Source organism: Brachionichthys hirsutus, unplaced genomic scaffold (genome assembly GCF_040956055.1).
Source record: "Brachionichthys hirsutus isolate HB-005 unplaced genomic scaffold, CSIRO-AGI_Bhir_v1 contig_1437, whole genome shotgun sequence".
NCBI classification, from domain to species: Eukaryota; Metazoa; Chordata; class Actinopteri; order Lophiiformes; family Brachionichthyidae; genus Brachionichthys; species Brachionichthys hirsutus.
Genome location: NW_027180411.1, coordinates 101,851 through 125,256, shown reverse-complemented (window position 1 = coordinate 125,256; position 23,406 = coordinate 101,851). Strand labels below are relative to the sequence as shown.

The 23,406-nt window shown below is 42.6% G+C and overlaps 3 protein-coding genes across 3 annotated transcripts; 1 reads left to right on the top strand and 2 right to left on the bottom strand.

Annotated features, from left to right (window-relative positions):
- Positions 1 to 520: 520 nt before the first annotated feature.
- Positions 521 to 5,226, bottom strand: LOC137914734 (transcription factor Sp1-like). The gene is made up of 5 exons (XM_068758231.1): positions 5,155 to 5,226; positions 3,209 to 4,577; positions 1,780 to 1,921; positions 925 to 1,115; positions 521 to 832 (listed from the first exon to the last, which is right to left on the bottom strand). The coding sequence occupies exons 1-5, from the start codon at positions 5,209 to 5,211 to the stop codon at positions 540 to 542; spliced, it is 2,052 nt and encodes a 683-aa protein (XP_068614332.1). The 5' UTR covers positions 5,212 to 5,226; the 3' UTR covers positions 521 to 539.
- Positions 5,227 to 8,549: 3,323 nt separating this feature from the next.
- Positions 8,550 to 14,574, top strand: LOC137914727 (protein TESPA1-like). The gene is given in 10 exon segments (XM_068758223.1): positions 8,550 to 8,694; positions 9,029 to 9,071; positions 9,801 to 9,826; positions 10,340 to 10,393; positions 10,917 to 10,969; positions 11,170 to 11,348; positions 11,575 to 11,783; positions 11,885 to 13,002; positions 13,995 to 14,007; positions 14,510 to 14,574. Coding segments are annotated over 10 exon segments (1,905 nt in total).
- Positions 14,575 to 15,149: 575 nt separating this feature from the next.
- Positions 15,150 to 19,509, bottom strand: LOC137914733 (RISC-loading complex subunit tarbp2). The gene is made up of 7 exons (XM_068758229.1): positions 19,427 to 19,509; positions 18,264 to 18,578; positions 18,051 to 18,120; positions 17,815 to 17,932; positions 17,458 to 17,585; positions 16,338 to 16,533; positions 15,150 to 15,307 (listed from the first exon to the last, which is right to left on the bottom strand). The coding sequence occupies exons 1-7, from the start codon at positions 19,477 to 19,479 to the stop codon at positions 15,150 to 15,152; spliced, it is 1,038 nt and encodes a 345-aa protein (XP_068614330.1). The 5' UTR covers positions 19,480 to 19,509.
- Between the last annotated feature and the right edge of the window lie 3,897 nt (positions 19,510 to 23,406).

The following is a 23,406-nucleotide window of genomic DNA, read 5'->3' as shown; positions in this document are numbered from 1 at the left end:
CTACACTACACATTTAATGCCTACGATACTGTGCTTTATTTCTTTAGTGTGTGAACACGTGATAAGATCATTTCAGTTAAAGATGGTTAGAATGTTTTATTTTAGATAACTTTTGTGGGCCAGTTAAGCCGAGGGGCTAACAGGAGGCACCTGAGGTGGAGAGGGACAAGTAGCAAAGTTCACATCCTCGGGGGAGAAAAAATGGATGCGAGTGATTTATCGGCATTATCTCGACAAAAAATGTTTGACATCAAATGATCCGGTCTCCAAGTTTTATTGCAAACCGACAATCACATTTGTGTGATGGAAGTTAGTGTGACGCCTTTTCCACTCATGGGAAATGAAATGGGAGTTTGTTTTTACCCCAGCGTTCTAACGCCTGGTTTCTTTCATACTCTCAAATCTGCTAGTGTGTTGTGTCCCGTCTGAAACCTCTGAGAAATGGGGCGTCTGCAGTTCTGCATGCCCTTTTTTTTTTTAAACCCCAAATGACCGAATGTATTGTCCATTAAGGCCGTCTTCCTGCTCCTCCACAGTCCTTAGTAATTATTGCCATTCATTTGGTGAAGGTCCACCTGCATCATGTTGATCCCACTGCTGGCTAATCGAGCTATGCTCTCTGCAGATAAGGTTTCCATGGCAACGATGGTGTGCTGGTCATTGGCCGACATGGCTCCGGGTTCAACTTTTATCCTGGATGGAGTGGAAGTGGCATCAGTGGAACCTGTAGTGTTGGTTACTTTCTTGTTCGTGTGGGTTTTGATGTGCTTTGAAAGGTGATCGCTGCGCATGAAGCGTTTGGGACACTCTGGGCAAGCGAACTTCTTCTCGCCTGAAAAATACAAAGAAATCTAATTATTAAAGCAAAGAGCTGCAGCAGATATTGCTGGTCCACGACAGGCCTTCTCAGAACGTGAATGTCACCTGTGTGTGTCCTCTTATGGCGCTGGAGCTCATCTGAACGGGTGAATCGTTTTCCACAGAAGGACCAGCCGCAGACAAAGGGTCGCTCTCCTGTGTGCCAGCGGAGGTGTGCTCTGAGGTGGGATGTCTTGCCGTAGATCTTCCCACAGCCAGGGACGTGACACATGTGCTGCTTCTTTTTGGTTGGATCACTGGTTGATTAAAAAGAAAGATATCAGAATTCGAGATAACGAGCTCCCTCCTGTGGCTCAAAGACAGGAACACTTGATAAAATTCAAAAGAAGATATACACTTTCATGGAATACATACATTGCTTAGCTAGATTTTAAACAGTAGGTTTTGTGGAAAGCTTGCAACAGTGTAGTATATTACAATCTGATATATATAATCATGCTATATGTAATATTTTGTTTCTTACACATCTGATCAAATAACAGGACAGTGATGCTCTGCTTTTCTTTATTTGATCCTAAATATAAACGGACAATAAATGAACTACTATTATATACATCACATAGTATGTCCGGCAAAATAATATTGGGCTGCCAGAATAACTGGTCTTCCCACCTCCAACATTGGAGAGCTTGACAGTAAGTACACGGCACATACTTCAACCTCATTAGCATCACACAAGTGTTTCCCTCGTGTGTGTGTGTGGGGGGGTGGGGGGACACACCTTTTTCTTTTAACAAACTTATTTACACATCAGCATATTGTTCTCTTCTCTGCGTATCGTGCAAGATGGCGTTGCGTGATACAGAGAGCAGAGGACATGTGGAGGTTTTGATTTTCTATCCGAATTGATTAAATGACTTGTTAAAACTGAGTAATTGTAGGTGGCGGCGCGCGACATACCGTCCTTCTCCATCCTTGCAGAACGGGCAGGTACAGGCCTCCCTACGGTTCCGTCGTCCTTGCGGTGGTGGGCTTATGTCCTCCTCATCTAAAGCAGCGCTATCGTCCAAACTTTCTCCACCCGTCTGTAAGGCCTGCTCTCCTGTAGTAAGCGATATAAAACACTCCATTGTGAAACAATCTATACACAACAGTTCAGATATTTTGGTTAATAACATGTTCCACACAGACACATATACAGCATGGCTACGTACGCACTGCGTGCAAGCTTCAATTTCATGTCGACAACTAATAAATACATTTTCTATTACGTAAAGAGTCAAGAATTTCACCAGTTATTATATTTTCCTCATTTCAAACCCTTTACAATAGTTTCAGTTAACACTGCTCAAAAACTAAACCTGCTCAACACAGAACGTCAGGCACAAAGTACTATTTAAATACGGGTTGTAACCAAAATACCAGATTGAAGCTACCTTACCTACTAAATTTTAAACAATATCAGTTTCAGGTCAGTACCGACTGATTTCTAGAAAAACTTGTCAGTACAAGCTCACCACATAAAAAGGTAGCTGGTTGGAGGCTAGTGAATGCAGTAAAAGCAGACAAGTATTCTTTACAAACGTAGGCATTTCATTTAATTTATTGAAAGCAACCCTATTATTTAAGACAAACATGCAGCTTCAGGTGTCGCCGGGCCAACAGAACTGGTTAAACCAGTAAAGCGCTCTCGACGCACAAAGAGCAAAAGAGACCAAATGTAAAGACCCAGGATATTTTGCATCTCAGAGCAACCAAATGTATTGTTACATTTGTATTGTTAAATGTCGATGATTTATGTACGAAGGACTTTCAACGGAAACAAGACCGCAAGGGCTTTTATGAAATGCTCCTCTTAGACAGGATGTTTGACTTTATTTGTACTGTAATACATGCCACTGTGTGACTGTACTTGTACTCTAACATTCTATCTAATAATAATAAAAAATAAATATATTCATCATCACCACCTAATGGAAAAAGCTCATACCCCAAATAAACCCAATTGTCTCAATGACTTAAAATATTTATTCTGCCAAACTGCCAGCTCGTGTCCTGCTGAAGAATTCCTGCGTACTTAATGGGCATTAACTGTCATCATCTTTCCTGCTTAAAATGAAAGGTAAATCTGTTAAAGGTAAATGTGGTCACATCTAAAAAGTAAAGACTGCAAGTAGTAAAATAATAAAATAATTTCCCCAGGAGGATTAATGTATTTCGGAACACAAGTACATCACATACTGCAACAGCGCAAAATGTTTTAATAGTAGTCAATTCAATATATTGTACAACATTTGGCGCACTATTCAAAACATGATGTAAATGGTGTACATGTGTACTTTTAAAACCAGTAAACCGGTTATTTCCTTACAGCTAGCGACCGACTGACCTCCAGAGTTGGCGATGGTGATGGGAACCGTCTGCAGCTGGTGCATCTGCAACCCGGAGGCTCCGAGCGTGTTGAGGTTTATCGTCTGGATGCCCGGGATCTGGACGGTGTTGACGGCTACTCCTCCAGCAGCTCCCTGAGCCTGTCCCAGTTGGGGCAGAGACTGCATTGGGGCGAGTGTGATCTGAGGTCCGGTTGGACTCTGGATCTGAATGGTCTGCCAGCTCACCTGGCCGTTGGGCGCGACAGTGCGCAGGAGGATAGGGCCCGTGTTTGGCATAAATTGAAGATTCTGAAGCCCTTCTTGGCTGAGCGTCGGCGCTGTGAATACCTGACTCCCCGCGCCCGCCTGAATGGTCTGGAGGTGCGCCCCCCCCTGAATAACCTGCTGAGGCTGGATAAGGATTTGCTGTGGCTGCTGTCCATCCCTGTTGTCCGGCTGCATCGGGACACCGAGGGAGGACACGGCGTTCTGCTGGAACGCTCCCGTCATTACTCCGTTGCCGTTCTGCGCTTGGGTCATTCCGTAAGAGGCGGAACTCTGCGTGGTGACAGCGGACGCACTCGTCATGTAGCCCGTACCACCGCCGGATGACGCCGGCCGCTGCGACTGCTGTATCAGTTGGTTGGCCGCCGTGTCGCCTCCGCCATTTGAGTCACCCCCGGCGCCGCCTGTCCCAGTGCTGACAGGCAGCAAAGTGATGTTTCCATTGAGTGACATGGGCATATTGGCAAGGAACTGAGGCTGATTTTGTAACACACTATTGCCCAGGTTTATATTTTGAATGGGGATGGCCCCCTGCAGGAGACCGGGCATGGTTATGATGTTTCCTGTCGCACCAGCTCTGTTGGTTGCAGCGATGATCTGCTGGCCATTAGGAGAGGACACGATTTGAAACTGCTGTCCTTGCGCTGCGGCTTGTGAATCCTGCTGGGCCGGTGCCAACTGCAGTGCCTGGCCATCTACCGTCTGAAACTGTGGGATGACCTGGTACTGAATGTTGGGCACCATGCCCGATATGGCGGTAAGAACTTGCTGACCCGGCATCGACGGGGCCTGCGCCACCACGTATTGTTGTCCCTGAGTGCTCGCAGCAGCCGCGGACGATGCCAGCGCTTGTCTGCTCTTACTCGCGTCTCCCGTCACGCAACCTGTGGAGTCAGTGGTGACGGTGCCGCAGCCCGACGACGCTTGCACACTGAGGGGGATGACCTGCCAGCCGTTGGGGCTTGAAGCGAAAACGCCCTGGTTCTGTTCGAGCTGCTGCTGCTGGTTCTGCTGCTCTGAAGGCGAATCGCTCTCGCCCGGAGTGTCGATTCGACTGCATGTCGCCGCCAGCAAGGCAAGGGGGGATGGCTGCTGCGAATCCTGGAAGCAGAATAAAATCAACTCGCAAAAATACGTTATACAAAACTATCATGACTGTTAATGATGCAGCTATGACAAATAGTGTGCGCATCTGATGCCACGTGATGTAGTTTAACATTAAACACAAAGTAATGTGTGACTGCCTTTTTAAACGCTGCACTGCACTCGTGTTCAAAACTATCACCTTAATAATAGCTTGAATTCCCTCCATGCAAGTCTCCTTCTACCAGTTCTGTGGGGAAGGAGTCCAGGCAATGACAGGGTGGGAGTATCGGGGAGGGCTTGGCTTCCCCTCCCCCCAAACCCACCCATCGCCCTCCCACACTTTATCTTGCCCTATAAACTGACTCACTCCTCTAGCCACCCCTCCAGGCCCGGCCAAATGGGCTGAGCAAATTGCACGCAAAGTGCCTGGGTTTAATGGCAACACCCCAAGTGGGCGAAATCTACCTGCCCTTTCCCCACCCCGGTGACATGTGCTCCGGTAAGAAAATCAACAACCCACAGTGAATTACAGAATGAAACAAACAGCGTGAGCTGGCCGATATTGCGAAGAGCCCAAGTCCGGATAACTTACTTGTGAACTTGCGTTTCTCTTTTGACCGAAGCCTCCGCCGCTCTCCGCAGCCGCCATTTCACCCTGCTGCTGATCTGCGGAAGGGAAGGAGAGTTGTTGCTCGATCGCTTATCTTCAAAGTAGTTGCGTGGAAAGCTTTCGAAGTATGTTAATGTTACTCTCCTGCGATCGGGACGAAACACGCCACAATTCAGTAATCGGCGCTCTGGGGCTAATAATAAAAGCTAAACCGGGAATACTTTTGTTGATTAATGTGAGAAATGCAGAGAGAGCCGCGCCACAAGTGTTCCGGGAACCAGTTAGCCAGCACCCTGGCTAAAGCTAGCATTAGAATCAATACAAGTAATAGTTTGCTAGCAGTCTGAGGAACGGGCTCCACAGGGCGGTCTGTTACAGTTCTAACCCGATAAATGAATAACGCAGCGCACGCATGTTATAAAGTATTATTTGACTAAACGGTAGCACCAGTTACATTGCTGTGAACACGTTGGCTAGCTGTCCTCGGCTGCTGAAATGTGATTGCCCGAGTACCGACAACTCGCAGCTTCGTAGTTTTTACTTTGAATCTGCTCGAGCCGCTAAGCTAAACAACACAATCTCAAGCGTTCAGCGGTAAATACGCTTCTGTTTATCAAACCCTTCGCCCACAACATGTCCCTGCGTTAATAATAAAAAAAAAAAAAAGTTCGCTTACTGCTCATAATTTGAAGACGGGAGGAGTTTCTCTGGTCTTTTTCGAGTTGACAACTTTTCACAACTTCACAGAAACTTGATGTGCTGCCCTATGAAGGAGAAAAGCGGGTGCGTTCGATTTAATGACTGATTAGCTCGCTAGCTGTGCGAAGCTACTTTTTCGGTTCATAGCCCACGTACATTTTCCTCATTCGTGGAGCACAACGCCCTGGCGGTGACACGAGCCCTCTGCCTTTTTAAAATATTTAGATTTAGTTAAAAATAGTTGGAATAGAAAACTGCTTTACATGTAGTGTTTGGGCAAAAATACATGTTTCAATTTCATTGAAATAAAATTATTGATTCAACTTAAAACTCATATTTAATTTCGAGCATATCGACTCCACTATTGGACTTTATGATATACACAAAAGAAGCGCACCTATTTGGGAGGCAGTTTTGACTGATTGCTCCTGTTCTCCAATGAAAATGGGCGTTTCTGTCAAGCGGAAGCAACTAGCAAATGAATAGCGCTAGAGCTGGGGAGGAGGGCGGGACCAAGCACGGTAGGCTGCACGGATTAGTCTCATTGACTTTCAGTAATGTTTTCAAAAGGCGCCATTGGTAAATGTGGCCCGTAAACATTCCTATTTATCCGTGGTATTGTGTTATTGGTCATTATTGATACGATGCCATCACACGCGTCGTGTTTTTACTCCTTTAAACACGGACGAGAGGAAGGCGTATTCACAATTTAAGTCTTGCCTCCGTGGCCACTGGCCACTCCCTGGTGTCGCCATGTGGGCTGGGAGGGAGGCAGGGAGGAGGTGGGGAAGCTCCCCCATCACACAGACAGACTGGCTGCTGCAGCTCTGGGAGGGGAAAATGGCTTTCCTGTGGGAGGGCTTTTATTGTTGGGATGGGCGAGGGGGCTGTCAGTGGAGCAGCACATGTGGCCGTGTAAACAGCACAGAAGGTGGAGGCCCTCCTCAGTCTAACCTACTCATAACGACCCATATATTACCATCAAATACCCCAATGAGTGAAGTATGTTTCACTTTCCAGTACACCCTCAATGATATTGATAAAGTTATTTTTAATACGTCAGCATAGCATCCAGATGAGTCAAAAGTACTATTAAGTTGTTAATGAAGACATCCAGACATGGTTACAAAAGTAATGATGGAGGACAAGAAGCAGCATCCTTCTATTACCTTTAATAAAGTAAGAAATGACATAGAATGACAATTGTCAGCAGTGTTTATGATATGTTGAGATTACCCCCCCCTCATTTAAAAGTTGTGTTCTAGGATATGGGCTCCAAATCAAATGAGCAGTTATAAAATAAAAACTCACTTGTGCTCTGCAGCATGTCATCATTTATACCAATTTCCCTTTCATTTCAGGGAGGCTATAGCTTGTGGACTCAGCCTTTACCACTGGCCGTTGAAAAACTCTCTCATGTCGGTGTTGCCGTGTGACTGCAGGATGTCAGACAGCTGCATCCCACGCAGATGACACTGCCGTATTGCATTCGAGCTACAAAGTCACTTCCCATCAGCCTGCTCATGATTCAGCCACATGTACTGGCTGTCTCACAATAAATTACAGAGATTCACCACAAACTATAAATCATTGAGAAAAGAAAAGCAGAGCAGACTGTCGCCAGTTTGAGCATTACCTGAAGATACGTTTCTGAGATCAACCTACAACAACAACAGGAAACAACATAAAGGGTGTAAATATCTGAACTGAAACGTCGATCAAGGTAAAAGTGGCTTTTCCTTGCTATTTTTTTCATTTGAACGGGTTTTTATTTTAGCTGAGACACTAACAATTAGGCCAGCACAACAGGGAGACACACTTTTTATTGCTGCTTATCAGTGAGTCAAGGTGGTTTATTTTGTATTGCATTATGAAATATTGTCTAAGTTGCAGCTGCTTTGTGCTGTACACACAGATAATATGCAAATATAAACATTTAGAAGGAACTAAAATATTTATCTATGTAATTCCGAAAACCTACAAACATTCTGTAATTAATCATTCTTAACAGATTGTGTTGATAATGTGGTCAGTGTCATAAATTATGGAGAAAAGATACATTTCATTCAAACAATTTTTATAACAAGCTTTAAAATATTTATCTGTAAGTAAAAAAAAAAATCTATGCATCTATAATGTTCCTCAACATCTTCCACCCTATAACAATGGCTGATTATCATTGGTTTTAGACACTGCAATTTCAGGATTTTCACCTGCGAATTATTTGACATTTTATCCTTAATCTTTGTCCTCTATTTTTACAGTCTGCTTCTTGTAAGGATTTCATATATTGATATGCTTTACTTATTGAAAGTATTTGTGGTTCTGTGTTTGTCCGACAACTTAAACTAACTGTAGTTTGAAATGAACCTGAACTTAATTCAAACTAGAAAAGCACCCTGAGAGCGCAGACCTCCGCCAAGCAGCTCATTCCCCTCCTAATTGGATTTACACCGTCCACATGGTGATCTGGATCATCATCAAAAGGTTCCAAACTGTTCTTGGTATCTTTAAACACCAACCATGAAACGTAAAAGTGAATCGGAGTTGATGTGTGTAACTTGCAAGAAGCGCGGCGAAAACACCGAAACATTGATGAGAACCTAAAATAGATCTGATCACGCTTCTTCATGTGCCATAGCAACTTCAATCTTCGTGGTTGAGTTTGAAGTGACGCCATGGAGAGCCCATCATCCTCAGTGAGGCGGCGAGCCTGGATCAACAGCAGCCGACAGTGGCACTCCCCCGAGGAGCTGGACCCAGAAGAACCGCTATGCAGCCTCCCCTCTGCCTCCATAGCAGACGACGATGTTTTCTCTGACGGTGAGTCCAATCTTTAGAGAGCATCAGGGATCCCACCGTAAATCCATCCAGTAGACCAAATGATTCACTGGGATGGAGGATGGCCTCAGTCAAATGTAGATTTTAATTGGAGATTTTCTGCCCTGTTTACATACAAACATGAAATAAAAGAAACTTGGATCACATCTTTTACAAATACCAAAAAGACAGTGGTGCTCCAATCATTTTTTTATTGCAGAGTATATCTAAAGGCAACATTTACAGCGTGCATGCGAGTATGAGAACATGAGGTTCTATGTAATGTAATGAAGGATACTTATAAATCCAAAGTGTTGTACGTGTGTGATTTCCACAGGTTGCACCACAGGAAAGATTGAGAACTGGCTCCTGGGGTGTGGGTGAGTTAACTTGCTGTAGTACTGTTGTTTTTTAAATGTTTTTGTTAGATTGCATCTTGTTTTCAGACTGAAAAGGTGTAAAGATGTATCACTGGAAACTTGTTTGCAAAGAGTAAGTAGAAAATGCAAAGTCTCCGAGATCAGGTGCGCAAGGAAGACCGTGTTTTATTTTTAGCCCACAACTGCCTTCGATGATGTATTTTTTGCAGTTCCATTGGAAAATCTTATCACAGTTTTAGAACCACAGTGATTGTTGTGAGTTGATACTGGTTATGTAAAAACGTGTAACCAGAGATGCAGTTTTTATCAAAAACTCCTCGCTGTTAGAAACAAACTAATTACATGAAAATATAAAATTATTCTTCCTTCTTTGTGTTAGAAACTGATCAAAGAAATATGCCTCACTCGCATTGAGAATATTATAATAATAATATCTCTTATTCCAGTCAAGGCCACTGACCCAGTGTGTCAGCACATAAATGGCTTCTAACACGAAGACAGAATACAGTCACAGGAGTGGCGTGATGGTTCACATGTTCTGAGAAGATAACAGGACCAGATCGGTTTAGGTTTTCACCCAGATGCAGCTCATTTCTTCTAGAGGAAGTTGACAGCCTGTTTAGAGCTGATTAGAGAACATATCTGTCATTTCAACAAAGCATGTACTGTGTGTGTGTGTATATGTGTGTGTGTGAGTAATGAATATTGGGTTGTACTTGTATCTTTAAGGTCAGAGGAATGTTCAGCAAACTCTGGTAAGCTGATCTGAAACAAAGACTTGGCACAAATAACGACCTGCCATACACTATACACGGTTTTTATTTGCATGTTGTATTGTAACTCCAAATTAACTCCATGGAAATATACCGTATACAGATTCTCTTCTCTTATCCTAATCTGCAATCCATCTCCATGCACATCAGTAATGGTGAAAGAAGAACCCAAACATTGCAACATAAAGACACTTCTTCGCAGCAAACATTATTTTGTTTAATAGCATTATGAACTACAAGCATACTTCATCAAATGTGTGTTTCCTTCTTATAGCTAATAATAAATCATTTGTTGCTGTTAACTAATGTAGCATATAACCTTTCAACTTCTAACAACAGCCCTATGAGCTGACTGTACTTTAACTCATACAAATACTATTTCCGAAAAGGAATTTGTCAGGTTTGTTTGGTTGATTATTTTCAGAAAATTATGATGCAGTGCGCTGCTATAGTTCTAAAATGACTTTAAACGGTAACTGGGTGTACTTTCCTCAGAGCCAACGCTGAAAGCCAACCACTCTGAAGAGGAGCTGAGTCTGGGTGCTGATGGTAAATACACACACACACACACACACAGACTGAAAGGAATCTAAACAATCAGGAAGTGTTCTTATAGGAAAATGAAGTGAGCTCATGTATAGTTTGTAAAAGTGGTGACATATGAAGACTGAACTATTTCTGCATGTTGTATTGTAACTTTTTGTACTTTTCAATTTTAAAATGTCCTTGTGGTGTCCAGAATTTACTTTTTTTTAAAGGATATAACTTTACCTCTGCCAAGGAAAATATATATTATGAATGAATATGTATGTTAGAAACTTTTTATTTTGTTAGTACATCAAACGATTGCAATACACATATAAAATATCTGCTTTCAGTATTTTTACAAAAAAACGAAAGAAATGTATTTACATTAAGACTTTGGGTATGAGAAAATAGTAAAGATTGTAATCCATTTAGTACTATTTTATGCATGTCTTTAGTTAAAAAACAAAAACAAATATGTAGCCTTTTATTCTCTGGTGTTGTTTACATTTACTAAATACTCAACATATTATATTCTATATTTCAGCTTCCGTTATAAACGTTCGAGAAGATGAGCCTGCAACTGGGTGAGTGGAAGCTGTAATCCTCCAGTGTCAGCCAGAATTAAGAAGAAGAAATGAGGTGTGTTGTGTTGGTGACTTGTTTACTTGGCAGGTTTCCTTCTGTAGTTCAGCTCCCTATTTCCTGTTTTGTGCACGAGGACATTTATTCAGGAGGGAGCTGAACTGCTGTCCTCACAGTTTAGTCAGGTCTAATAGTCTATGAGAGCCCTCTTCAAGTTCAACAACATGAAACTTCTCACTAAAAATGTGTGTTTCTGATCTGCGCATGCATTTGAACTCTTCAAATGTTTCGTCTGCAGTACATCTCACCAGGCGCTATGCTTCCCGTCAGTGAACTTGGGCCACAGTATGGCCTCCAGCTGCCCCTCCTCCTCCACCTGTACCTCTGCATCTAGGTGACGTCTTGTTTCTACCTGAGTAACAAGCTCTCTGAAATAATATATCTTTAATTTATTGACTGTTCTCATTCTCTTTGATTGACCTCTTGTAAATTGCAATATAAAGAAATGAGCACTAGACACGATTGTATCCAACTTTCATGTCAAATCCTAAATATTTCTTTAAAGTGCTTTCCGAAAATCAGTCAAAAAACAACTTTCAGTTTTCTCATGTTCATAACAGTTTATTAGAGGTTCTGCAGCTGCACTCGGAGGATGCAGAGGAGCGGCTGTATGAGCTGGGGTTTGGCTGCGATGAGCCACAGGTCACTGTTCGTGTTCCTCCTCGTTTCTTCACCTTCCCATCTCTGGCTCGGGGCATCAACTTCCGCCTCTTCCTGGACTCCCAGCTGCAGCGAATTCGAGAGGAAGACCCCAGTCTCTCTCTTGCAAGTAAGAACGCAGGATTAGGGTTTGAAGTTGAATTTGGTGAGATGTTCTGCCTTGTTGAGATCCATATCAGACGTATGAGTCGACTTATTTCCTTTCCACAGGTCGTTTTAGGCAAGTGCAAGTGCTCACAGCAATGGCCAACGCTTTCTACTCCCTCTACTCCCACGTGACACGCACTCCTCTGCAGAAGCTGCCTCCACCAGAGTTTTCCTTCTCCTCGTCTCCTGTGGAGAGGATTGAACGCTTCAGGAGCAGCGTCCGCAGCGAGCCACGGTCTCCGGTGGAGAGGCTGAAAGACACCGTCTCCAAGATGTGTTTGTACACAGGCTCGCCACGCGGGTCCGAGTCCACCTCTCCACAGCCCTCACCCAAAAAAAGATCCAGCTTCCCCAGTATTTCGGATATAGCGTTAGAGAAAGTGAAGTCTGGGGCGATAGAGAAAGTGGGTTTTGGGCAATGCGAGAGTAGTTCAGCTCTGGATGTGAACCTGCTCACGGATGGTGACAAATCCTGTGACAGGCGAGAAGAGGAGGAACAAATGGATCGATCCAACACGGATGCTCTTTGCATTGGAAATAAAACGCGTCATGAGGAGACACAGGACAGTAAACAAAGAGATATTGCTGACTCAGATGAAGGCAAAGCCAAAGCAGCAGGCCTCGACAGCAAGACTCGCGGTGTAAGAACATCAGTATCAGAAGAAACTGTGATCAAAACAAGGTTTCTTTCACGTCAGCTCGAGCTGGGCTTCTGTTCAGCTCACAGTGACTCAAGTACTGCTCACCTGAAACCAGCAGCCTTTGCTGCACACGATCTAATCTACCCACAGAGAGCTGACGGCAAGCAGCGAGCGCCTTCCTGCAGCCGTGACCGGAACGTTAACGCTTCATCTCTTATCTGCTCTGAGACGGAACACGCAGTTCGATCACATCCTGGGCTGCGTGCTCAAAGAGCATCCGAGTATGATGAGGACTCATACTCAGATGTAACCAGATCGCTTCCTGTTCTGGCTTCCAATGATGCCTTCGCCTCCTGCTGCATCACTGTGGCTTCCTCTTCCCCGAATGCACCAGATCCTAATCGTGTTTCAACTGCCCAAATGTGTGAGGAGTCCTTTGACGAGGAGAGACACCGGTACCTGCTGAATCCATCATCATATCAGGGGCGGGGGAACACCGCCGCTAACCTTCAGCAGGCTAACTCCTTTGAGCTGGAGGAGGTAATACTGACTTTGTTTCGTGTGTCATGAAAGTAGGGGATGGATGAGGCCTGAAAATTTTTTATTTTTGTTTTTATAGTACAAATGATAAATAAAAACAGCAAAGATTATTTAGATAATCATCAACATGTGGTAATGTCAGAATCAGAATCAATCAGTTTATTGACATTGTCAATGAGGGTTCACAGACTAGGAATTTTCCTCGGTGAAGTAATGACAATAATACATGCTAGCCGCAGCGCTATGCTGTAGTGTACGCCCTAAAATAGACTGAGTTACAAAAAACATATGAATACAGAATACACGTCTGATGGTTTTAACATTTCTTAGAACAGTGCTCCAAATAATCAAGAAACAATTGGGGGGAAAAAAACATGAACAAATAGGGTTATAAGCATCTGCCAATGTAATTTATAACAACCAAAAATAAATATTCCTGTTTTCAGAGAGACATGATGAGATACAGCTGTGGCGCTGGGCGACAGCCTAACACATAGCAGCGGGCTAACATGCTTCCGGTTCTACTCTATTGATGTTGGAACAGTCGCGGTGGTTTGTGGATCCAAGGTTTGCTCCGGGGGAAGTCTGAGGAGACGTTTGCCAGCTAACAGTGGCTAAGCATGTTTGTCTCAAGTAAATGATCGGATAAGTCTCGTGTTGTGTCAACAGTGATAAAGAAGTGCCACCACTGGGGCCATCGTTGCTCGACAGCATTTTCATTAAAGGCAGTATTTTTCCACGGCCTTTTTTAACTCTTGTTGAGATCTTATTGGTAGTTCATCTTGCAGACGTGACATGCTTGCAAAACCAGGTAACAAGATGTCATTTAGATTAGGCTGAAAGACAGGCTGTTATTCATCACACAGAGAGGGACAGAGCCACTGATATCCTTTTGATTAAAGGGTTGTCGTTGAGTGTGCTGTGCGATGAGTTTGGTCAGAGTCAAAAGAGCCAAACTTTATAATAAATGCTTACTATTTTTGTCTTTCTAGGTGCAGAGTGCAGGTGAGGATGATTTTGAACAAAACTACAGCATTAACTTCTCCATTGTCCAAAAATTGTCAGCACAAAGGTGTAGTACGGAGCAATATATTTCATTTGTTGGAGTGACGCTGCACGGCAACAGCACAGGCAGCACTGCAGACATACCCAACAGAAACACGACTTTTCCTATTTGTTCGCCGTCACCAAAATGCTGACTCCATTCCCAAAAAGAACAGCTTTCATCCGATTCATTGTGTGAATGTGTGAAGCAAAAGGTGCCAGTCAAAGGGTGTCCGTTCAGCATTCACACACCTTTGTGTGCGAATATTTATTTTTCATGATTAAACATTTTACTTGTTGCTTCCTGTAGTCCAGATCTTATATTGTGTCACACATGGTGCTTGAGGAAGTGTCTAGATATATGTTTGCTGACGATGTAGCGTATGAATGTAACGTATGTGAATGAATTTGAGCTGTGATACAGTTAACGTTTTTTTTTTTTACTGTTTGTGTCTATGTGTAGGTGAGGCGGTCCGGGCTGACACTGACAGCATGCAGTCAGACAGCAGCGGCTATGCAGATGAATAAAGAGCTCTAAAGAGCTTTCTGACCTGTGAACTAAGGATATTCATGAGCTTGTGTGAAAACAGGGCAGTTCATAAAATAAATATCCTCTGATGGCCATTCAGCGGTCCATTTTTTGCCTCACATTTGCACATAGCTAGAAATCTTCTCCATCGTTGATCCATGGGAATGAAGATTGAAGAAATATGACTTGGCAATTCCGTAGGTCAATTTCTATAACACCAAAAGAGATATTTGCACTTTTTTTTGCATCAGAATTTATCTGCGGTTGTTAGAGAACTCCCTACAAAAGCACCATTTATGTCTTCAGACTTTTTTTTTTATACTTCAAATTTCTGGAAAATGTATTTATGCGCAGATTTCAAAATACTTTCTGCAAAATGTCAAGTGCATTTGCAGGGAAACTAAAATGTCATTGGCAACAATAAAAAAGAATGATAAAAGCTCCAAGGGTTCATTCGGGAACAGACTTTTTCCCAAAATGTGAGGTAATTCATGTTGTTTAAACTCATCACATAAGTGCCTCCTTTGTTCAATGTGTAAATCTGTTGTTCAAGTCTGCAGGAAGACAGATGACATCACTTCCCCCCAGCCATGATTTTTAGGTACTGCAGTGCATTGTGGGCAGCGTTGGCTCGAGCGGCGTCGACGTTTGGGGCGAAGCCATGGCACACTGTGATTGGCTGCGTGGATAGCTCCACCAGACACTGGCAAAGGCCACTCAGGCTGCGCTCCGCTGAAACAATACCAAAAAATACCAATACCAATAAATAAACCATAAATAAACATTTGTTTTAGGATACTTTTATTCAAAAGCTGATTTCACCAAGCTTTTTTTTTTTTATTTTACAGTAAAACAAAAGCCGGTTTGGAAATGTATTCAGAAGTTATCTGTTATCAGGACATTAATAATTTAAAGTTATTTAATTAAGTATTTGTATCCAGTGCTAATTTGAACACTAAAATGGAAGTCAAATATACATTGGTAAAATGTTTGCATTAGTTGAAAAGACAGGAGGCGGAGCTAGAAGTGGCGGAGATGAAGAAGCTGAGGTTCTCCTTGGGAGTGACCAGGTTGGATAGGATTAGAAATGAGGCAATAAGAGGGACAGTGAAGGTTAGACGTTTTGGAAACAAGGTCAGAGAGACCAGACTTTGATGGTTTGGACATGTCCAGAGGAGAGATGGGGACTATATCGGTAGAAGGATGCCGAGGATGGAACTGCCAGGGAACAGGGCTAGAGGTCGACCCAGGAGAAGATACATGGACGTAATGAGGGAGGACATGAGAGTGGCTGGTGTTGGGGAGGACGATGCAAAGGACAGGGTGAAGTGGAGAACATTGATTTGCTGTGGCGACCCCTCACGGGACAAGCCAAAAGTACAGTAGTAGTAGTAGTAGTAGTAGTATTATCCTCAACAACAAAAAATATGAGATTTTATTATTCACACCTAAATACATTAATTAGTGGCCTTGAACTTAATCAGATATGTATTCAAAGCAGGACCACATATAAAAGTATCTCAAATCAGATTTGGTAAAAAAAAGAAAAATCACACTAGTGGCCTCTAGTGGTACCCATAATACGCTGAAAGTATTAGTTTGTACAGATGATGCAAACCAGATGTGAGTTAAAGACCCAAAATAAAATTCTGCATTGATAAAGTAAACTCAGTTTGCGCTCAACTCATCATTTACATGTTCCTGCTCCAGGAAGAATTATAGCTGTTGTGCAAGCAGCAACTAACGCCATGCGTGAGCTCACCTAGATCCAGGTAGCTGACGTCAAAGCGCTGCTCCACAGACAGGTCACTGAGCAGAGAGCAGAAGCTGCAGTCAGCGGGCATGCCCAGAGGGTGGCTGCGGAGCTGGAGGATCTTCTCCCCAACAGAGTTACGCAGCGAGTCCCACGTACAGCTGAAGCCTTTACTTTTCCCCAACTCCACCCGGCTGCCTATGTTCTGTGTGTGCAGAGGAGATGATATCCATGAAATGAACACCTTTATGTGCCCATTATAATCCAAGCAAGAGGCAACAGAATGACAAGTGTATATTTTATGTTATGCTACACAACATTTACTGGAACAAAATAAGTCATGAGACAATTGGGACGCTGTGTAAACTGTTAATTAATACAGTATGCTATGATATACAAAATAAATAAATAAACTATGGCAAATGAATATATTTAAAAACTCATCTTCTTCTGCTCAGTATTTTTTTTCATTATTATTGCTATATTTTATTGAGATTTTCTCTCCCATCGTGCCAGTGTCCTTGCGGTCCAAAGTTATTGGTGGGTGTCATCATTCTGACATCAGTCCCACTTTTCCATTATGAATATTTAAGCCAAACTAAAAGTAAAAGTAGCATTTTGTGTTGTATTTGGGAAAAGTTTGTATATACACTGTCTTGCCAGTTTTTACTGTTCTTGTTTGATTTTTCTGAATTATAGCAAATAGTGGATAAATAAATAGTAACTTTTTCTTCTTCATTAATTGATTGTCATATATTTCACCAAGTTATGAACCTCCCCTCACCCTCATCTGTTAATGACTGAGCCTTTCCCAACCTAATCAGGGTTCTAACCATTCCATAAGCTTTCATGTCTTTTGTTGATCTTGTCCCAACTTGTTTGAAATGTGGTATCAAATTTGTTTCGTAAGCATTTACACAAAGATGATATGTAAAATAATTAATTCAATTTTAAATTGATCATATTCTGCTTTATCCATGTTCTGCACAGCCTCCCAGTCGGGGCTTATATGTAAAGATGTGATGAATGCATGGGTTTAAGTTACGTAGCACAACGTTGTGCATCCATTCCAGTAATTTGAAGAAGAATTCCAACATTCACAAATTAAAGCTATCTCTGTGTTTCTCACCAAATTGAAGGTGTCATCTTCTACGTCAGCGTCGTTGCTGGTCCTCAGGTCTACTGGGACGTCGTGGATACGTGATAACATTTTAGCTGCTGCATTCCTTTTTGCTAGCTTCTTGGATGTTCCACTTCCTGGTGAGCAACAGGAAAATGAGTCACATTCACTGACACGGAGTCTGATTTACTGATATCCGCCAAAAGGCACACGCAAAACAAGTTTGCTTGATGTGTGCTTTAATTTAGCTCCACTTAAATAGCACATTAATATTTCTATGAGAGACACCTTTCTTTTCAAATGTAGGTCAGTGAGGGTCAGAAGTTAGAGTGTAACCCTGCATAAGGCAGATAAACATTTCAGTACCAATCTCAACAAATCTCTCCACTCTGCAGGTCATGGTGAACTCTTTGCGATGCGCTGGGCCTGACTCCTGGGTGACTGTGTACTCTGGCAAACGCCATCCTTTCTGCACCACCAATTCCTAGCAGAGACGTACACAGATGAATACTTGCAAAGACACGCAGCTTGCACCAAGAGACTCGACAGAAATGGCAGCATATTTTAAGGAGACAAGTCAAACAACATGTCCAGTTATTCACCTGCAGAGCTCCTACAGGGTTGCATTCAGACTGCTGAGAGGTGCCCGAGGTCTTCATTTCTGACGGAGAGCTGTATAGACGAGACAAAGCAAACACAGAAGCAGCCATGAAGCAACACGGAACTCCAACTTAGATTTATTCTGAAGCCATATTTAGCCAATGTGGCAAATTATGCAAGGGCCAGTGTAAGAAGAAATGCGAGAGAAAACTGACCCGTCTTCATCCGTTGTCACGTCTACCCCAATAAACTCCTCTACTCCAACAACAACTCCGGCGGGACTTCCAAAGCCTCCCTTGAGCATCTTCAGAGCAGCCTCAGCTGCTTTGTGCTTGGCTGCCTTCTTGCTGGGCCCTTGACCGGTGCAGCTGATCTCCCCAACGGAGACACGGAACGTGAAGTTGGGCTGGTGGGCCTGTCCCTCGGCCTTCAGAAGGTCGTACACTGGGGTCTTGCCTATCCGCGTTCCATACTCCTGCAGCAGACTGATGGGCGTCTTTCCGGGATTCACAGCCAGCATTTGCTCAATACTAGTAAATGAATAGACACCAACATGATAGATTTACAGAAGGCTTTGGAAGATAGTGTTAATCCTTGCACCTCTCTCCGTCACAAATGAATCGCATCTTTCCTGTTCATAGACTTAAGTATTAAGTCAGATGTATTAATCGGCGCCAGAATGCATCTTAAAGAGATGAAATGGTCAGAGATCGGACGTGTGTGTGTGTGTGTTGATTGTGAGTAATCACTTAAATGAGGAAGAAAATGAACTTGAATGTTGATTTGTGAAAGAAACTGCAAGAGATACAGTAATTAGTGTCTTCTATATTATAACCAGAGAAATATAACCGGCATTTACCGGTCCCGCCACATTTAGTGTCAGTCAATGGGAAACGGTGAATGATCTATACAGTGCGTCCTGACAGCATTAATAGTTTAATTCAGATATAGATTCATGTACTTTTATTTGCTAGCTTATAGAATACAGCATTACAAATAAAAGTTTCCAGTGTACCATCCAAATATAAAATAATTCTGTTTAGTTGTTGAATCTGCTGCAGCCCAGTGTTTTCATCTGTAAACAATCCAACTTAAATCGATCAATGACAGAGACATGCTTGGCTGCAGTAACTTTGGGTGTGTGCTTCTTATAATACACAGGCGAACGCTAAATACAATATTTTCAGTGCCACATCTGCAGTAACTCAATAACGCAGCAGATATTCACTTCAAAAACGAAAATAACTTCTTTATACAAATGAAATGTCGTGGGTGGCCAGGATTAAACGCAGTAGTAATGTTGAAAATAAATAAATGAATCAATGGTATCCCTCTTTAGCTGCTGTGCTAACGTAGCTTAGCTTCTCCGCTGTTTCACCTGGAGCACCCGGAGTTTCTCTTCCAGCTGTCCGGTGCTGTCTCGTCGTTCATTCCCTATTTCACGCAAACAGTGCCGATCGCTTTCGGATGTTTAATCCTCCCGACAAAACAAACAGTTTCTCTCATTTGACGGTATTTTTCAGACGTGAAATGCTGACAGACCCTGTTTTTTGCTCGGACAGAATGCACAACAGTCCGTTTCGGAGCGCATTTATGACGTAGTCGGCTCCCCACGAAAGTCGAATTCTGATTGGTTCTCGTCGAAGCTATGGGTTTGTTCGTTTTGGAGCACAGTTATGACGTAGGCGGCTCCCCACGAAAGTCGAATTCTGATTGGTTCCCGTAGACGCTATGGGTGTGTTCGTTTTGGTCACTGGAAAACACCGACGAGTGTTTAAAGGCACAATTCTATAACGTCCCCGAACCTTTTCATGAGACGTGAAGGTGAAGTTTTATTTACCGGTAAAAAAAATTGCTAATCAAAAAGACAAAATTATTATGAATAATAATAAGTTACAATGTTCCAAACTATTTAGTTATTATGCCATATTTAACATGATTAACGTTGTATAAAAACAAATGGAACATGCTTTATCATTATCTTTGCTGCAGGCTACCCGGCCACCTATCAATGTGCATCTGTCAAAAAAAAAGAAGTAAATAAGAAAAAATGATATATATTTTTGTCCTGATTAAAGGTTACCAGAAGGTGGCGACATACTATCAGTGATCTCCGTATGTACCGGCCTCTGAATCGGTGCTTTGTACTGCGGTGCCACGCGCTGCCTGGCATCTGTCTTCACTATTTTTTTTTATTGTATTATGCCTTTATATCACCAGGAAATCTATTTGACCAGATAGCCCTGGAGAAGGTACCCAATCACATGCATTAATAGGTAAAAAATAAAAATGTCCATTATAGTACATAGAGAAAACCATGCAATTCTTTTTTCAGTCACCACATTCTTCATGGTGCCTTTAAACTAATATATTACAGTAACACAGAACCAGATCTATTTTTACTATTTTGGTAAAATGACATCCTAAATGTAAATAACATAAAATATTTGATGACTCAGAATAAGTGCGCCGTATCTATTCAAAAATGTGCATCGCTATTCCTCTTCATTGTAACTGCAAGAGTCATCTTCAGATAACTCGCATCACTGTATATAAAAATCTAAATATCAAAAGGCAAAGCTGCTAATCAGTGTTAATATTATCATAGTGTTCAATAAAGCTATATAGAATGTATATTTTTGTGTATTCATTACTCGTGTTTACTGTTGGGTGGACGAAAAACAAGATGCTTTACATGAGAACATCAGGATTAGGATATCTCTGCACGACCATTAGGCAATTAAAGTACACAAACATATTAAGACTTGTTAATACTCAATTACAAATGAAAACGGTGCAGCCAAATGTTAAAATGAAACAAAACAAGAATGAATGCTGAAAATACAACATGTACTTATCCAGTCATAATCAAACCTCACCCTTATTTTTTATAGTCTGAAGGGGAAGGCATTTTTCACATAATCCTAATCTAGAAAATCAAAATCAAAACGAAGAAAGATGTTTACATAATTACGTATAGCAGTGCCTAAGGAAAAGAATAAAGACTTACAACTGGAATTTTAGGGGCTTTTCTTAGTTTGGCCGATCCTGTTGTCATGGTGTGCAGACCCTTAAAAGCATTTGAACCGAGAAGTACGGAGCCTGCTGCTCAACTAATTTAGCAGGACTTCCATTTAAATGTTTCACTACACTTTCCATCAATTCCTTTGTTTTTGTGGCTTGACGATTAATCCCTTAACGGTTTGCTGGTTAATCCCTGCTGGCCACCACTGAGACAACGTTTCGACGCTGATGGCTTCATTCGCTGGCATCACTCATGTATAAATCCATTTAGCCAAGTGCAACAAAAAGTTACTCATGACAATGAGCCAATTGTGTCCAGTTTGAACTCCCAAAGCTACAATCAGCACGCTGGTTGACCTGCGATCAGAGTGGACCCCATCGTTCATGCTTTCAGCATTCACTTGCTTTGTTCACACACCTTCATTTGTTAAATCCCTGACAAAATGAATTTGGAAATGAATGCCACCTTAGCAGTTACTGTACATCCAAAGCATATGCACACGTAGACCCACACAAACACACTTTCCTTTTCCTGTTCTGGCCCAATGCATTAGTATATGTGGTTCTTTGGTTGCCAAAATCATCAGCAGATATCTTCAAGCATGGATCTGCATGAATGCTCTTTTTCCCTCCTTCCACAATATGATGTGTTTCCTTTTTTGTGTGTGTTTTGATCCCTCTCTTGCGGCCAAGCTGTGCTGTGGTGAGGCGCGGGTTCGAGTGGCGCTCCTGTGTTATTTTTGGCAGCAGCAGTGGTTGGTGGCTGTTGAGGAGAGAGGAGACAGAAGGGGGCTGGCATGAAGCCCGAAAAACCAGAGACTGTTTAAGGGATTTCTGTCTGAAGGAATTGCTTTGTAATGATGAGCGACTTATTATGTATTTGTGTGTGTGCATGTTCTCCTGCATGGATAAATTCACACACATGCAGAAAAGGACTTGCATGTAGATTAGATTTGTTCTTTTAACGTTTACGGAGCACCTCATACATATCCTCGCTGATCGACCACACACCCAGATTAGCCACATTGCTCAACAAAGTTTTTTTTAGCATCCGTGAGTTATGGCCATTCATTACCGGAGCATATTTAGCCTTATTTATTTTCTCTGTCACATGCACTATTCCTCCTTTGTCACCCTTTTTGGTGCTGCTAAATCTTCCCCATGGGAATCAGTCTGCTCAGACAACATGCAGTGTCAGACATTCACGCGCCTCCTTCCACGCTTCTGAAAACGCCATTTGAAAAAGATTTTCTCCATCTCGATTCTTGGCCCCAGATCAAGAGAACATTATTACTGTACTTTATTTATTTATATATCACGGCGGTAATGCCTGTGAACGTATGTGTGCATGCACATATGTGTGTGCAGCTGAGTGAGTATGTAATTGTGTATGTGTGTGTGTGTGGGTGTGTGTGTGTGTGTGTGTTAACCCACAGAGATATTTCAATTTCTTCAGAATATTAAATAAACATCCAGCAGCAGCTTCAGTGGAACGCTGCCTGCCAGTGGGTTTTGGATTGGATGGGTGGCGGTGCTGCATGGTGGTGAAGGGGGGAGAGGGGGGTTTGTGGCCATGGCTCTGGGGGGGTGAGGCAGCTCATGGTCAGGGCCCCCGCCGGACACACTGGCGCCTCGCGCTGGAGGACTTCTGAACCACCACACTCCTCCACCAAAACCCTGCCAACCCTGGCTCCCTGCTCGCAATCCAAATCACTCAGTTGTCTCTCTGCATTTGACGCTCTCGCTCTCTCTCTCTCTCTCTCTCTCTCTATCCTCCCTGGTTGTTTTTTCCTCCTTCAGTTTCTTCATTCCCTTGATCAAAATCCAGATTTATTTGCCATTTGGCCTCCTCTTCTTTCTCAATTATGCTTTCTCAATGCTTATAGTGGCAAGTCACCCCGGTTGGGCGTCCTCTACCTTTTTTCTCAGGAGGATTTTGCGCTTTTGCATATTCACCAACCATTTTCTGCACTCACCCTCTCAAATATCTTCACTTAAAATGTTCCAAGGAAGTATTTTAGTGGCTTGAACGTAGAGCAAAAAAGCAAACAATATTGGTTTGGGCTTGACGTCAGTCAGAATGGCATCAAGATAGTAAGCATTTTCAAAAGGAAAGAACTGTTTATGGGCTTTTTAAGACATTTGTAAGCATATTAGGGTATAAACGACCAAGTTTCTTTCCAACCATGTCAAACACTTCTAGGGTTACTCCTTTTTAAAAAAAAAACCTCTACAAAATGAAGTAAACTGTGTCAGCTTTGCTCTTTGTGGTCCTTCTGTAGGCTCATTCTGGTGGCCTTAGATCCGAAATCTGGAAAGTAAATTCTACTAGAA